The sequence below is a fragment of the Lynx rufus genome, unplaced genomic scaffold, assembly GCF_022079265.1.
Source record: "Lynx rufus isolate CCGP_SWC_20201006 ecotype Redwood Valley unplaced genomic scaffold, mLynRuf1.p SCAF_3, whole genome shotgun sequence".
Classification (NCBI taxonomy): domain Eukaryota; kingdom Metazoa; phylum Chordata; class Mammalia; order Carnivora; family Felidae; genus Lynx; species Lynx rufus.
This window is the reverse complement of record NW_025814845.1, coordinates 196,729,758-196,743,315: the sequence shown is the minus strand read 5'-3', so window position 1 is coordinate 196,743,315 and position 13,558 is coordinate 196,729,758. Positions and strand designations below refer to the sequence as shown.

Here is a 13,558-nt window from a genome sequence, read left to right as displayed (position 1 = left end):
AACTGATGACCCCACTAAGTATAACTCATTTCTTTGATCCATTTTGCCAGTTAGCAAAAGGTCTAATAATAATTGGGCAGAAGGATTTCTAGGAGTTGTCTCTTGAGTGTGGTATTTGTTAACCTGTTAGCTGACCACTGGAGTGGGTGTTTGGATGGAGGTAAATTAGCACACATACGTTATATCGTACAGTCCCTGCTGAAGTAGATATTTTAAATTGCACAACAGCCTTCGTAATACAGCACTGTTCTGTCTTAGTGCATTAATCCCAGAGATGGAAATAACAAATGGTGTCTGTGCTGACTTCAGTTGGTTCGGGGCCATTGCCTGTATGGCTCTTGGTTGGGAAGGAATTACAAGGCTTCATCCTGACTTTGAAGGAAGAAGTAGCATAATGAATAGTAGTGTCTGCTCAGACAATGATTAATATGGTTCAATACGGGGTTTAGAGGCAGAAATGCTATGTGATTTGTAAAAGGTGCATTTTTGTGTATTTCTTCATAATTCATAATCCTAAGGTAGAGAAGTGTTTTTTTATTTCAGGTATGTTTTGCAACCAAATGAGAAAGTTTGATAATCTTACTGACATATTTTACATTTCATTGAATCAGTAGGAGATATACTATTTTTTTTAAATTGAATTAAAAATATTTCACATATACCTAATAAGAACTCAGCCCTTCAAATCATAGGCATTTAGATATTCTTATTCAATATTTCACATATTCTGAGCATTCAAGAGAAATTATGAATTACTATTGTATCAAATACATAGGTATACATAAACATGTATTTCTTGAATATTTTTTTTTAATTTTATTTATTTTGAGAGAGACAGGGAGGGAGAGAGTGACGGAGGGACAGAGAGAGAGAGAGAGAGAGAGAGAGAGAGAGGGAGAATCCTGAGCAGGCTCCACACTGCCAGTGCGGAGCCCAACGCAGGGCTCAAACCCCATGAACTGCGAGATCATGACCTGAGCGAAACCAAGAGTTGGGCACTTAACCAACTGAGCCACCCAGGTGCCCCTTAAATATTTTAAATTGAAGAGTAATGACTGCACCTTTTGACAATTCAAGTAATACACATGTTTTGAGAAGACTGTTTCTCTCAACCCTCTCTCCCAGACCTGCCAGTACACTCACTGGAGGTAAGCAACCCAACCACTCAGTGTGGGTTAGTCAGCCTTAACAGAAAGGCTGGCCGTAAGGAAGGGGTTACAACCTGTTGATTGTTTGATTTGTTCATCTATTCATTTATTCTTTATTATGACTACTCTTCACCTACTGTGTCCCAGATACTGGGATAAATACAAGGGGAAGTAAGGTTGCTGTAAAGTTCTATCCCTTTCCCTTAAGGAACTAAGACAAGTAGGGAAGATACAGTCAAGATAATCTATATGCAAGTATCAGGGAATTAAAAAGATGGAGAAATTACTCCCTGTGGGAAAGGTTATATGGTATTAACATTAGTTTACATATTAAAATAAATTTTAATGGGGGTGCCTGGGTGGCTCAGTCGGTTGAGCGTCTGACTTCGGCTCAGGTCATGATCTCGCAGGTTGTGAGTTCGACCCCCGCGTCAGGCTCTGTGTTGACAGCTGGGAGCCTGGAGCCTGCTTCGGATTCTGTGTCTCCCTCTCTCTCTGCCCCTCCCCCACTCGCATTCTGTCTCTGTCTCTCTCAAAAATAAATAAACATTAAAAAAATTTTTAGTAAATTTTAATGATCTTCATAGTGATTATAAAGGAAAAGATTCCACATCTTTTGATGATCATGATTAGATTTGTTTTTGTATTTGTAAAGTGAACTTGATGTTTTATTGGACGAAAAAAATATATATATTCTTTTGTTAGCTGAGTTTTTTTTTGTGTCGAACACATCAATATTTTGCATGTGTCCCAAACCCCAGAAGTCTATATGGAAAGGATTTTTCCTAGGTGTCTTTGAAGGCTCTTTCCACAGTCTTAAGACCTTGCATTCCAGGTTGTTCTTAAATGACTCATAATATTAAGATTTTAGAGACTCAGAAGAAATTCCCTGGGGGGATATTGTTCAGATTTAGGGGTACGGTTGTACCTGTCCAATATATGGATTCTTGAATCAGAATCAGAAAAGGCTTCAGAAGCCTTTTCATCTTTGATGTAGTTGATTTTGCAGAGTGTTTTGTATCAATCAATACTGAGTGCTTAGATGTACTACTCGTACTAGTGTTAATTAGTCTTGTGTCTTGGAAGTAGGAAAGTAAAGTTTGCAGGAGGTTAGGTGTTGGAAGTAAGGGTGTATCTCTTATTATGCCTCCGCCCTGCACACAACAACCACACGGACCAGGTTTCTTCTAAGGAGTTTAATGGTTGTCTCAACATCCATTTTCTCGTCTCTTTCCTTTTCCTAGCACTTAGGTTATATACATTTGTCCTTATGCTGCCTTAGCCTGGTTCTGACTCCAAAGTGATTTATTTTCACTTAGTATCAAAACCACCTCTTAACCCGGATAGGTGCAGCAGAGGTAGTGACTTAACTCATTCACACTGAGAAGTGAATGAGTTCACTTTCCAACCTTCCTTGGTGTGTTTGTATTTTGATGATACTGTTAACCCAAATAAATTCCCTTTTTTTAATGTTTATTTATTCTATTTTTTTTTTTTTTGAGAGAGAAAGAGAGAACATGCGCGGGAAAGAGTCAGACAGGAGAATCCCAAGCAGGCTCCATGCTGTCAGCACAGAACCCGATGTAGGACTCGAACTCCCCAACCATGAGATCGTGATCTGAGCCAAAACCAAGAGTCGGATGCTTAACCCGCTGAGCCACCCAGGCGCCCTGACCCAAACAAATTTCTAATTGTTGAAATCCCGGGCAGTGTAACTTAACAGTAAAAGTTCTGGTCTCTTCTCTCTGTATTTGATCACTTTTTGAAAACTAAGTGAATCACTTGTGTCATGAAGTTGAGATGACAGTGAGGAGAGAGACAGGAGTCTAGGATTTACAACCTTGATACGTAGATGGCTGATAAAACGTTTGTCACACAGGGCCCAGGGTTGTGTTAATTGAAATTTCTCGGAGACGTTGAAGATAGAGGTCTGTTAGGCAGTTGGGTGTATCAAGCCTCCTGGCAGGAGGCATGGAGTTGGGACCGTTGAGTAGTGGATGACTGTGGGGCGTGCTCAGACCACCCTTGGGAGAGAGAGGAGAGCTGATGACCTTGAGAAACCAGCTTTGGAGCAAATGGCGGGAGCCATGGGGGAGGGGGTCGCGGTGGGTGGGCGGGCAGGAGAGCAGGAAGCTGGGAAGGAAACATGCTGCTGGGCTGTGGAAAGGAATAACAACCCGCCTCTCTCTTCTACCAGCTTTTACAATTACTTTGCGCTTTCAGCTGCTTGTGGTTTTTCAGAAACATCCTTAAAGACAACATAGTAGCAACTTGCCATAGCTGAGCTTGTGAAAATGTTCTTTTACATAATCACACAAGAACTCAGGCCCGTTCCCAACTCAGGATGATTGGACTTAATAATCTTCTGACTTTGCTACTGTGTGAAAGTAACACACACTCAGTGGAAACCGTACTTAGAGTTTTGAATTTGCATTGTTCCTGGGGCTGTCGACATGCAGTGTACCGCTAGGATATGCAGTAGGAAACTCTTTGCACACTCTGTTGTGACGCTGGGCGCTGCACAGTGAGCCATAGCCCCCAGGCAGCCGCATAATCAGCCACATAATCATGATGGTCAATGGCCATCATACTGACAGCCACCCCCTCATACCGCCATTCTCTCTGTCATTTCCAGTACAGTATTCGTTAAATTACACGAAGGAGTCAACACATCACTTGCTGTGTGTTAGATACTATTGTCCAGCTGTACGTAGCCTCTTGCTGAGTGTTCTGAGCCTGGTTAGGCTAAGCGTAGCCTAAGCTATGATGTTCTGTAGACTGCGTGGTAAGTGCATTTCGACTTCCAGTTTTTTCAACTTGCAATGCATTTATCAGGACGTAACCCCATCTTAAGGGGAGGAAGATCTGAACTCGTGTATCGTTTTGTTGTTACGTGATGTATGAAAATGAAAATGTGTCATTAGCAGTATCAGCCTTAAGTTTTAAAAGTCCGTGATCCATTTTTTTAGATCTTTGTTTACAAAATGCTTCACAGTCTGTTTCTTGGCTAGCACTGAGGCATGTGGCTGTAACACAATCTTTTTGACATAGATACTCTAGCAAGCAGCATACTTACTCGTGGTGCAACAACAGGGCTGCATTGGCTTCCAAATTATATCTGTAGTCCTCTGCTTTTCTTATTTTCATATACTCTTGCTCTGAGTAAACTTTCGATTTGAATGGTGGATACAAATAATATTCTATTCTAGTTACTCATAATCTTAGATCTTAAAAAACATTGTATCCATGTCCTGCCCTAGGCATTAGAAGTTCTCAAAAAGTGGTGGTTGAGTGTCTCGGAAAGTAATGCATCAATAGATAGATACCCTTACCTTCAAAATGAGTGAAAGAAACTTAGCATGGCTGGATCTTAGAGCAGACTGTAAACTGCACAATACATGGCCCACTAATTCATCTCAAGTAAGGTCTGTGTGTAGCCTGCTGGGAAAGAAGTGGAATACACCTCGAATACCGAAGATCTTCCAGGAGATTAGTGGGGTCCGCATGTGATTGGTTTCAGTCTCCAAAAGGGATTTAGTATTAGGGTTTAGTACAAAGTGGATCAGAACCTGACCTTAAAACATTTTTAGGGTTCAAGTTGCAAATAACAGTAATTAGTTTGCATTCAAGACAGTATTTAACCATTGCTGTGCATGTGTTTTCACTCAGCTAGAATCCCATTTTTAAAAGATGATTAAAACTTTCAAATCAGACCCTCCAAAGTCAACCGCATCTGTTTTATTAGAGCCTTTTATTTTATTTGAAATATTTGAAAGCAGTCATTCTCACGTTATATGATTTTTGCTTCTTATGGTACATAGATTATTTTTGCCTTATATTCACTTTCAGTATCGACATTGGTCTGTTGGGTTGTAAGCTTCCTAAGAGAAGGATCAGTGTGCCTCTCCAGTGGGCAACCCCTGATGATTAGGCATTGTTGATAAGAGCATCAATGACTGATGAGTTGGATGATGATGATGGTGGTTGTGTGGGATGGCTTACCATCACTTGGCTGTGGCTGGGACATAAGTGTTCCCTAAGCTGCTTTTTGCCTTTTATACGTGTTATCCTGTTGAGACCATAGAAGTGGTAGCTAGTATTCTTTAGTCTTCCTTCCAAATATCAACTAAGTCACATAGTAGGCGAGCTATTTTGGGAGGAAAGAGAGGAGAGGAGCATCTTATAAAGTTGTAGCAATTCCAAGTACATTTCACAACTTCATTGTGCATTGTGTAGGATTTCTGTCTAAGGTGGACATTTGTGGGGTATAGAATCATCTGTCACTTGCAGATGGAAACCTAAAGCTTTGTACTGTACTATAGACTGTTTTCTAGGGTAAATCTGACCCCAGAGCTAAGAATACTTATTTCCTCTAATAGAGAACTACTTTCTTTGGGTTTGTAAAAGTTTACAAGTTGGGAGTTTGAATAGTGCGTAAGGTGTGGGCATACATGTTCTCGCATCGCCTGCTGGATGGATGGGATACCGTAGGACTGGTACATTGTCACCTGACAGGCAAAATTATTCCTGACCTTTGAGTTAAGTGAATTCCACTGGGGAGATTGTAGTGGAATAAACTGAGAATTCTAAATAGACCTTCAAAGAGCAAGACGTATGCAGTGTTTATTTAAGGGAATAGTAGTTTGGTGTTACCAGTGTGCATAAATTAATTTTTAAGTTTTTATTTTGGTTAAGTGGCATTAGTATTCAGTCCGTGTGAAGTTCTAACTAATCTTCAAATCCTCTTGGGTTCCAGGTGTTAAAAACGGACCAGCAAGGCCTGATGTGTTAGATGGCTCATTGGAGGGCTGTCAGGATCTCGCCAGACCTCATGAGAAATCAAAGAAAAGAGGGAGAGGCCAAAAGGTTGGTGTGTGAAAATATTATTTTAAGCTTTCCAGTGCTCCTACATCATAATGTTCTACTCTGGGTTAATGTCACGTAAACTAGTCTGTCCAGCTTGTGCTTTATTTAAACCATTAATTATGCAGATGGATGCTGGAAAACTCTGGCAGTAAAACTGAGAGCGTTGGTTACATTCAGGAAAGAGAGCTAATGTTGTCGAAGAAGCTTCGCCACCACTTTGCCAGTGCATTTCTTGCTTGTGAAAATGCCAACAGCTTCTCTCAGGCTGAGGGTGTGAGGTGTGCCAACAATTGATGTTTTATGATGTGAATCAACATTCACGAGGCAGGAGGGGAAGAATCCAAAACATAATTCATCTGTGAGCTAATCAGGGTTTGATTGGAAGCCATCGGAGTGAAAGGTTCTCGTTCTTTTGTGCTTCAGCTGTAGAACCCAGCTTCTGCTCTGTGTACAGCTTTCTCATCACGCTGTTTGCTGGGATGAATGATGTAAGGAGGGTTTAAAATGTCTCGATTCTTCAGCATCTGCTCTTTTGGCTTAAATTTAAAACTAGTCAGTCATTATCTTATGCCTCATGTAGAGTGAAACCTGATTTCCACACGATAGGAAAACTGTCCTGATAAACAAGTAACGAATTGAGAAGAAGCAGCGATAGCCCATAGGGTGCACGGAGGCATCCCAATACCGAGGCCAAACACGAGGGGCGAATTCGACCCAAGGAATAGAAACAGTGATGTTTTCCTTATATTGGTAATGGTTAAAGAAGTTTCAAACTACACAGGTTCCATGGAAGTCTGGTATAAGTGGTAGAAACTTTGATTTCTTTACTGATGCTTTCTGGTTTGTGTCAGAAAAAAAAAAAAAAAAAAAAAAAAGAAATGGACTCCCCAAACAGAAAGGAACCACATGACAGGTGGAGAGAGCAATAGACTTGTAGGGAGAGAAGTTGTCAAGGTCGTCTCGCATGCATGTGAGTAGTGGATGAGACACCACACAGCTGGCTCCCTGAGCTCTGGCTGTAGCCACTGTCCCTGCACCTGTTACAACATTTTGTACCTGCCCCAACACGTTGCCTCCCGTGACTGTGCCTTCGTAGGGAGCTGGTGACCCTGTGGCTGCATTTATGTTTGTTTCCCTGCGTCCTTGTCTCCTTCCTAATTGTGGCAGGGCCATTAACCTTTTCCTTTTGGGGAAAAGCACCTTTTGACGTTTATTCAGCTGATATTTATTGACGCATGCACTAGTATTTATGCCCTGTTCCTTCGGAAGTGTTCCATGGCAATCTCTGTACGCCCCTACGTTAGACCACCACACTTTACGATACTGGTTACCGACATTTTACTCTTCCATGGATATCTTGTTAGAGAAAGATAACCCATCTTTACTTGGTACCTACTCATCTCTCTCTCTTTTTTTTTTTTTTTAAATGTTTTTTATTTATTTTTGAGACAGGGAGAGACAGAGCATGAGCAGGGGAGGGGCAGAGAGAGACGGAGACACAGAATCCGAAGCAGACTCCAGGCTCTGAGCTATCAGCACAGAGCCCGACACGGGGCTCGAACTCACAAACTGCGAGATCATGACCTGAGTCAAAGTCGGACGCTCAACCGACTGAGCCACCCAGGCGCCCCCCTACTCATCTCTTACTTGGTATTAGGCCTGTATTAAAAAAAAAAACAAAAAAACAACAACATAAAAGTGCCCAGTAAATGTTGGTTACCTAGTATCATAATAATACTTCACCCTGTCTGATCCCAGGTTTCACTTCCTTATTTGCCCACTGTGGAAGTTAATATTTCAGACATCTGACCTTGCCTGGCTCCTACCTGCTGATCACCTTACCTCGCGAACGGGGGCTTTTGGAGAACGTGGGGTTGAGACATGCATGCTGGGTGGGAGCCTTGTCCCTTTGGTTCTCACAAAGCCTCTCGCTTTAAACCGCACCTGTGTGACTTCCCTCCCAGCGTTATTGTGTGTGAGGGATAAGTGCCACACAAGTGGCGAATGTCCGGTGGTGTCACTGCCATGGGTGTTAATAAAACAAGTAAGTGGTCACAAGGGGAAACAAAATACAGAATGATATATGCATTCCTTCAACTGACAGGCTCAGGAACAAAAATAGTTTAGTACGTTTACTTACGCTACTCGTTCGTGCTTGTTCCAACTTTTCTTTTGAAAATCTTTATTTTGGGGGTGCCTGGGTGGCTCAGTCGGTTAAGCATCTGATTTCACTCAGGTCATGATCTCACAGTCTGTGAGTTCGAGCCCTGCGTCGGGCTCTGTGCTGACAGCTCAGAGCCTGGAGCCTGCTTCGGATTCTGTGTCTCCCTCTCTCTCTGACCCTCCCCCATTCATGCTCTGTCTCTCTCTGTCTCAAAAATAAACGTTAAAAAAGAAAATCTTTATTTTTTATATAATTTTTAAAAAATTTATATTTTGAAAAAAATTATATTTTGGTCTTTTTTTTTTTTAATATTTTCTTTTTTTTTTTTTTAATTTTTTTTTTTCAACGTTTATTTATTTTTGGGACAGAGAGAGACAGAGCATGAACGGGGGAGGGGCAGACAGAGAGGGAGACACAGAATCGGAAACAGGCTCCAGGCTCTGACCCATCAGCCCAGAGCCTGACGCGGGGCTCGAACTCACGGACCGCGAGATCGTGACCTGGCTGAAGTCGGACGCTTAACCTACTGCGCCACCCAGGCGCCCCAGGGTCTTTTTTTTTTTATTGAAGAAAAGTTGACACACAATGTTGATTTCCCTGAAGCATTAGTTCCAGGTGTACCGCATGGTGATTTGACACGTCTACACCTTATGCTGTGCTCGCCTAGCTACCGCCAGTCACCACACAACACTACTAGCTACCATTGCTTCTATTCCCTGAACTACACCTTTCGACCCTGTGACCTACTCCTTTCATAATGGGAAGCCTGTATCTCCCACTCTCCTTCACCCATTTTGCCTGTCTCCCACCTTCTCCCCTTTGGCAGCCACCTGTTTGTTCTCTGTATTTATGGGTCCGTTTCTGCTTTTGTTTGTTTAGTTCATTTTGATTTTTAGATTCCACATATAATTGAAATCATATGGTATTTGTCTTTGTCTAACTTATTTCGTTTAACATCATACACTTTAGGTTGAACCATGTTGTTGCAAATGGCAAGATGCCATTCTTTTTTATGCCCGAGTAATATACCATTTGTGTGTGTGTGTGTGTGTGTGTGTGTGTGTGTATACACACAGACCATGTCTTCTTTATACATTCATTTATCAATGACGTTTGGATTGCTTCCATAATTTGGCTATTGTAAATCATGTGACAATAAACCTAGGGGTGCATAAATCTTTTCAAGTTAGTGTTTCTGGGTTTTTTCTTTGGGGGGGGTAAATACTAGATCATATGGTATTTCTATTTTTTAATTTTTCGAGGAACCTCCATACTGTTTTCCATGGTGGTTGCACTAGTTTGCACCCACTGTGCGAGAGGATTCCTTTTTTTCTCACATGTTTGCCAACACTTGTTGTTTCTTCTCTTTTTGATTCTAGCCATCTGGCAGGTGTGAGGTGATATCTCCTTGTGGTTTTGATTTGCATTTCCCTGATGACGAGAGATGTTGAGCATCTTTTCATGCATCTGTTGGCCATCTGTATGTCTTCTTTGGAGAAATGTCTGTTCGGGTCCTCTTCTGTTTTTAAATTGGATTATCATTATTGTTTTTTGATGTTGAGTTGTGTAAGTTATTTATGTGTTTGGATATTAATCCCTTACCAGATATATCATTTGGAAATATCTTCTCCCATTCAGTAGGTTGCCTTTTCACTTTGTTGATCAATGCCTTTGCTACATAAAAGCTTTTTATTTGGGTGCAGTCTCATTAGATTATTTTTGCCTTTGTTTCCCTTGCCTTAGGAGACATATCTAAAAAAGTGTTGCCGTGGCCAGTATCAGAGAAATTACTGCCTATGTTTTCTTCTAGGAGTTTTATCATCTCAGGTCTCACGTTTAGGTCTTTAATCCATTTTGAGTTTATTTTTGTGTATGTGTGTTAGAAGGTGGTCCAATTTCATTTTTTTGCATGTAACTATCCAGTTTTCCCAGCACCATTTATTGAAAACACTGCTTTTACCTCACTGTATATTCTTTCCTCTTTTGTTGTAGATTAATTGACCTTATAAGTGTGGGTGTATATCTAGGCCCCTTATCCTTTCCTTTGGATTTATGTGTCTATTTTTGTACTAGTACCATACTGTTTTTATTATTATAGTTTAGTAGTATACCTTGATATTTGGGATTGTGATAGCTCCAACTTTGTTCTTTCTCAAGATTGCTTTGTTTATTTGGGGTCTTTTTGATTCTATACAAAATTTAGGATTATTTGTTCTACTTCGTGAAAAATGCTATTTGTATTTTGATAGAAATTTCATTGTATCTATATTGCTTTGGGTACTGTGGACATTTTAACAATATTCTATCCATGAGCATGGTATATTTTTCCATTTGCTTATGTTTTCAATTTCTTTTTTTTTTTTAATTTTTTAATGTTTATTTTTGAGAGAAAAGAGAGCACAAGCAGGGGAGGGGCAGAGAGAGACAGAAACACAGAATCTCTGAGCTGTCAGCACAGAGCCCAATGTGGAGCTTAACTCATGAGCTGTGAGATCATAACCTGAGCAGAAGTCAGATGCCTAACCGACTGAGCCACCCAGGTGCCCGTCTTCAATTTCTTTCATCAGTGTTTTATAGATTTTGGAGTATAGGCCTTTCACCTCCTTGGCTAAGTTTATTCCTAGGTATTTTATTCTTTTTGGTGCAGTTATAAATGGGATTGTTTTCTTCATTTCTCTTTCTGATACTTTTTATTTAGTATATAGAAATGAAACTGAGTTTTGTGTATTAGTTTTGTGTCTTGCAACTTTACTGAATTTGTTTATTACATCTAAAATTTTTTGGTGGAGTCTTTAGGGTTGCCTGTGTATTGTATAATGTCATCTATAAATAGCAACAATTGTACTTTTTCCTTACTACTTAGGATGACTTTTATTCCTTTTTCTTGTCTGATTGCTGTGTCATGGACTTCCAGTACTATGTTGAATGAAAGTAATGAGAGAGGACTTCTTTGTCTTGTTTCTGATCTTAGATAAAAAGCTCTCAGTTTTTCACCATTGAGTATGATGTTAGCTGTGGATTTGTCCTATATGGCCTTTATTATGTTGAGGTATGTTTCCTCTAAACCCATTTTGTTGAGAGTTTTTATCATGAATGGATGTTCATTTTGTCAAACGCTTTTACTACATCTATTGAGATGATCGTATGGTTTTTATTCTTTTTGTTGTTTTTAATGTGGTTTATCATCATATTGATTGGTTTGCAAATACGAAACCATCCTTACATCCCCAGAATAAATCCCACTCGATCATGGGGAATAATCCTTTTAATGTATTATTGAATTTGGTTTGCTAATATTTTGTTGAGAATTTTTGCATCTGTGTTCATCAGGGATACTGCCCCATAGTTTCCTTTTTCTGTAGTATCTTTGCATTTGGTATGAGAGTAATTCAGGCTTCATAGAATGTATTTGGAAGCTTTCATTCCTCTTTTATTTTTTAGAGTAGTTTGAGGAGAATAGGTATTAACTGTTCTTTAAAGCTTTGGTAGAATTTACCTGTGAATCTATCCAGTGCTCGACTTTAGTTTATTGGGAGTTTTTTGATTATTAGTTTAATTTCATTACTAGTAATTGATCTGTTTAGATTTTCTTCTAGATTCAGTTTTGGAAGGTTGTATGTTCCTAGAAATTTACCCATTTCTTCTATATTGTCCAGTTTATTGGTATTATTTCTCATAGTAGTCTCCTATAATCCTTTCTGTTTCTGTGGTGTGGTCGTTACTTCTCTTGCATATGTGACTTTTTTTATTTGGGTCCTCTCTCTTTTTTACTTGGTGAGTCTTGCTAAAGTTTTATCAATTTTGTTTAGTTTTTCAAAGAACCAGCTTTTGTTTTTATTAATCGTTTCTATTTTTTAGTTTTCTATTTTATTTATTTCTGCTCAGATCTTTATTATTTCCTTCCTCGCACTAACTTTTAGCTGTGTTTGATTATTTTCTAGTTCCTTTAGCTATAAGTTTTGATTCTTTATTTGACATTTTTCTTATTTCTTAAGATGGGCCTGTGTCACTATATATTTCTCTCTTAGAACTCCTTTTGCTTCATTCCAAAGATTTTGGACCATTGTGTTTTCATTTTCATTTGTCTCCATTTATTTTTTGATTTCCTCTTCAATTTTTTGTTTGACCCATTGGTTGTTTAGTAGCATGTATGTGTTTTTTTCCAGTTTTTTTTCTTGTAATTGATTTTTAGTTTTATACTAATGTAGTCAGAAAAGATGCATGGTATGATTTTGGTTGTCTTAAATTTATTGAGACTTTTTTGTGACCTAACATGTGATCTTTCTTGGAGAATGGGCCATGTGCACTTAAAAAGAATGTGTATTCTATTGTTTCTGGATAGAATGCTGTGTATATATCTTTTAAGATCATCTGGTCTAATGTGTTTTCTTATTGATTTTCTGCCTAGATGATCTATCCATTGATGTAAGTGGGGTGTTAAAGTCCCTATTATTATATTACTGTCTATTTCTCCCTTTAAGTCTGTTTTATGTATTTATGTGCTCCTATATTGGGTGTGTAGATATTTACACTTGCTATTTCTTGTTGGGTTGTTCCCTTTATCATTATGTAATGCCCTTCTTTGTCTCTTGTTACAGTCTTTGTTTTAAAGTTTAGTTTGTCTGATATAAGTATTGGTACCCTGGCTTTTTTTTGGTCCATTTCCATTTGCATGGGATGTCTTTTTCCATCCTTTCAGTTTCTGTCTATATATGTCTTTAGGTCTGAAGTGAATCTCTTGTAGGGAGACTATAGCTAGGTCTTATTTTTTTAATCCATTCTGTCACTCTATGTTTTTTGATTGGAGCATTTAGACCATTTACACTTAATTATTGATACTTATATACTAATTGCCATTTTGTTCATTGTTTTCTAGTTGTTTTTGTAGATTTTCTCTATTCCCTTCTTTTCTTTCTCTCTTTCCTTGTGATTGATGACTTTCTTTAGTGTTATGCTTTACTGTCTTAATTTTTTGTTTTTCTATTATAGGTTTTGGTTTTATGGTTACCATGAAGTTCATATATAACATTCTAAGTATATAGCAGTCTGTATTAAGTTAATGATCACTTAAGTTTGACCACTTTCTAAAAGAACTTTATTTTTGTTACTCTTCTCCATGTTTCATGTATATGTTATCATATTTTATATCTTTTTGTTTGTGAGTCTCCTGAACTAATTTTCTAGATCATTGATTTTACTACTTAGGTCTTTTAACCTTCATACTAGCTTTATAAGTGATTACCTTTACTGTGTGTTCGCTTTTACTCATGAAATGTCTTCCTTTCCTGATTTTCTTCTAATTGTGGTCTTTCCTTTTCCATTTAAAGAAATCCTTTTAACACTTCCTGTAAGGCCAGTTTGGTGGTGGTGAGCTCCTTTA

At 38.9% G+C, this 13,558-nt stretch overlaps 1 protein-coding gene across 4 annotated transcripts in view; it reads left to right on the top strand.

Moving 5' to 3' along the window:
* The window catches only part of MCPH1 (microcephalin 1), a 271,742-nt gene that overhangs the window by 58,458 nt on the left and 199,726 nt on the right, over window positions 1-13,558 (top strand). For all 4 annotated transcript variants that reach the window (XM_047090436.1, XM_047090437.1, XM_047090439.1 and 1 more), the window contains exon 9: window positions 5,905-6,014. In XM_047090436.1, the coding sequence (XP_046946392.1) occupies window positions 5,905-6,014 (110 nt within the window). The remainder of the gene's footprint in view (window positions 1-5,904; window positions 6,015-13,558) is intronic.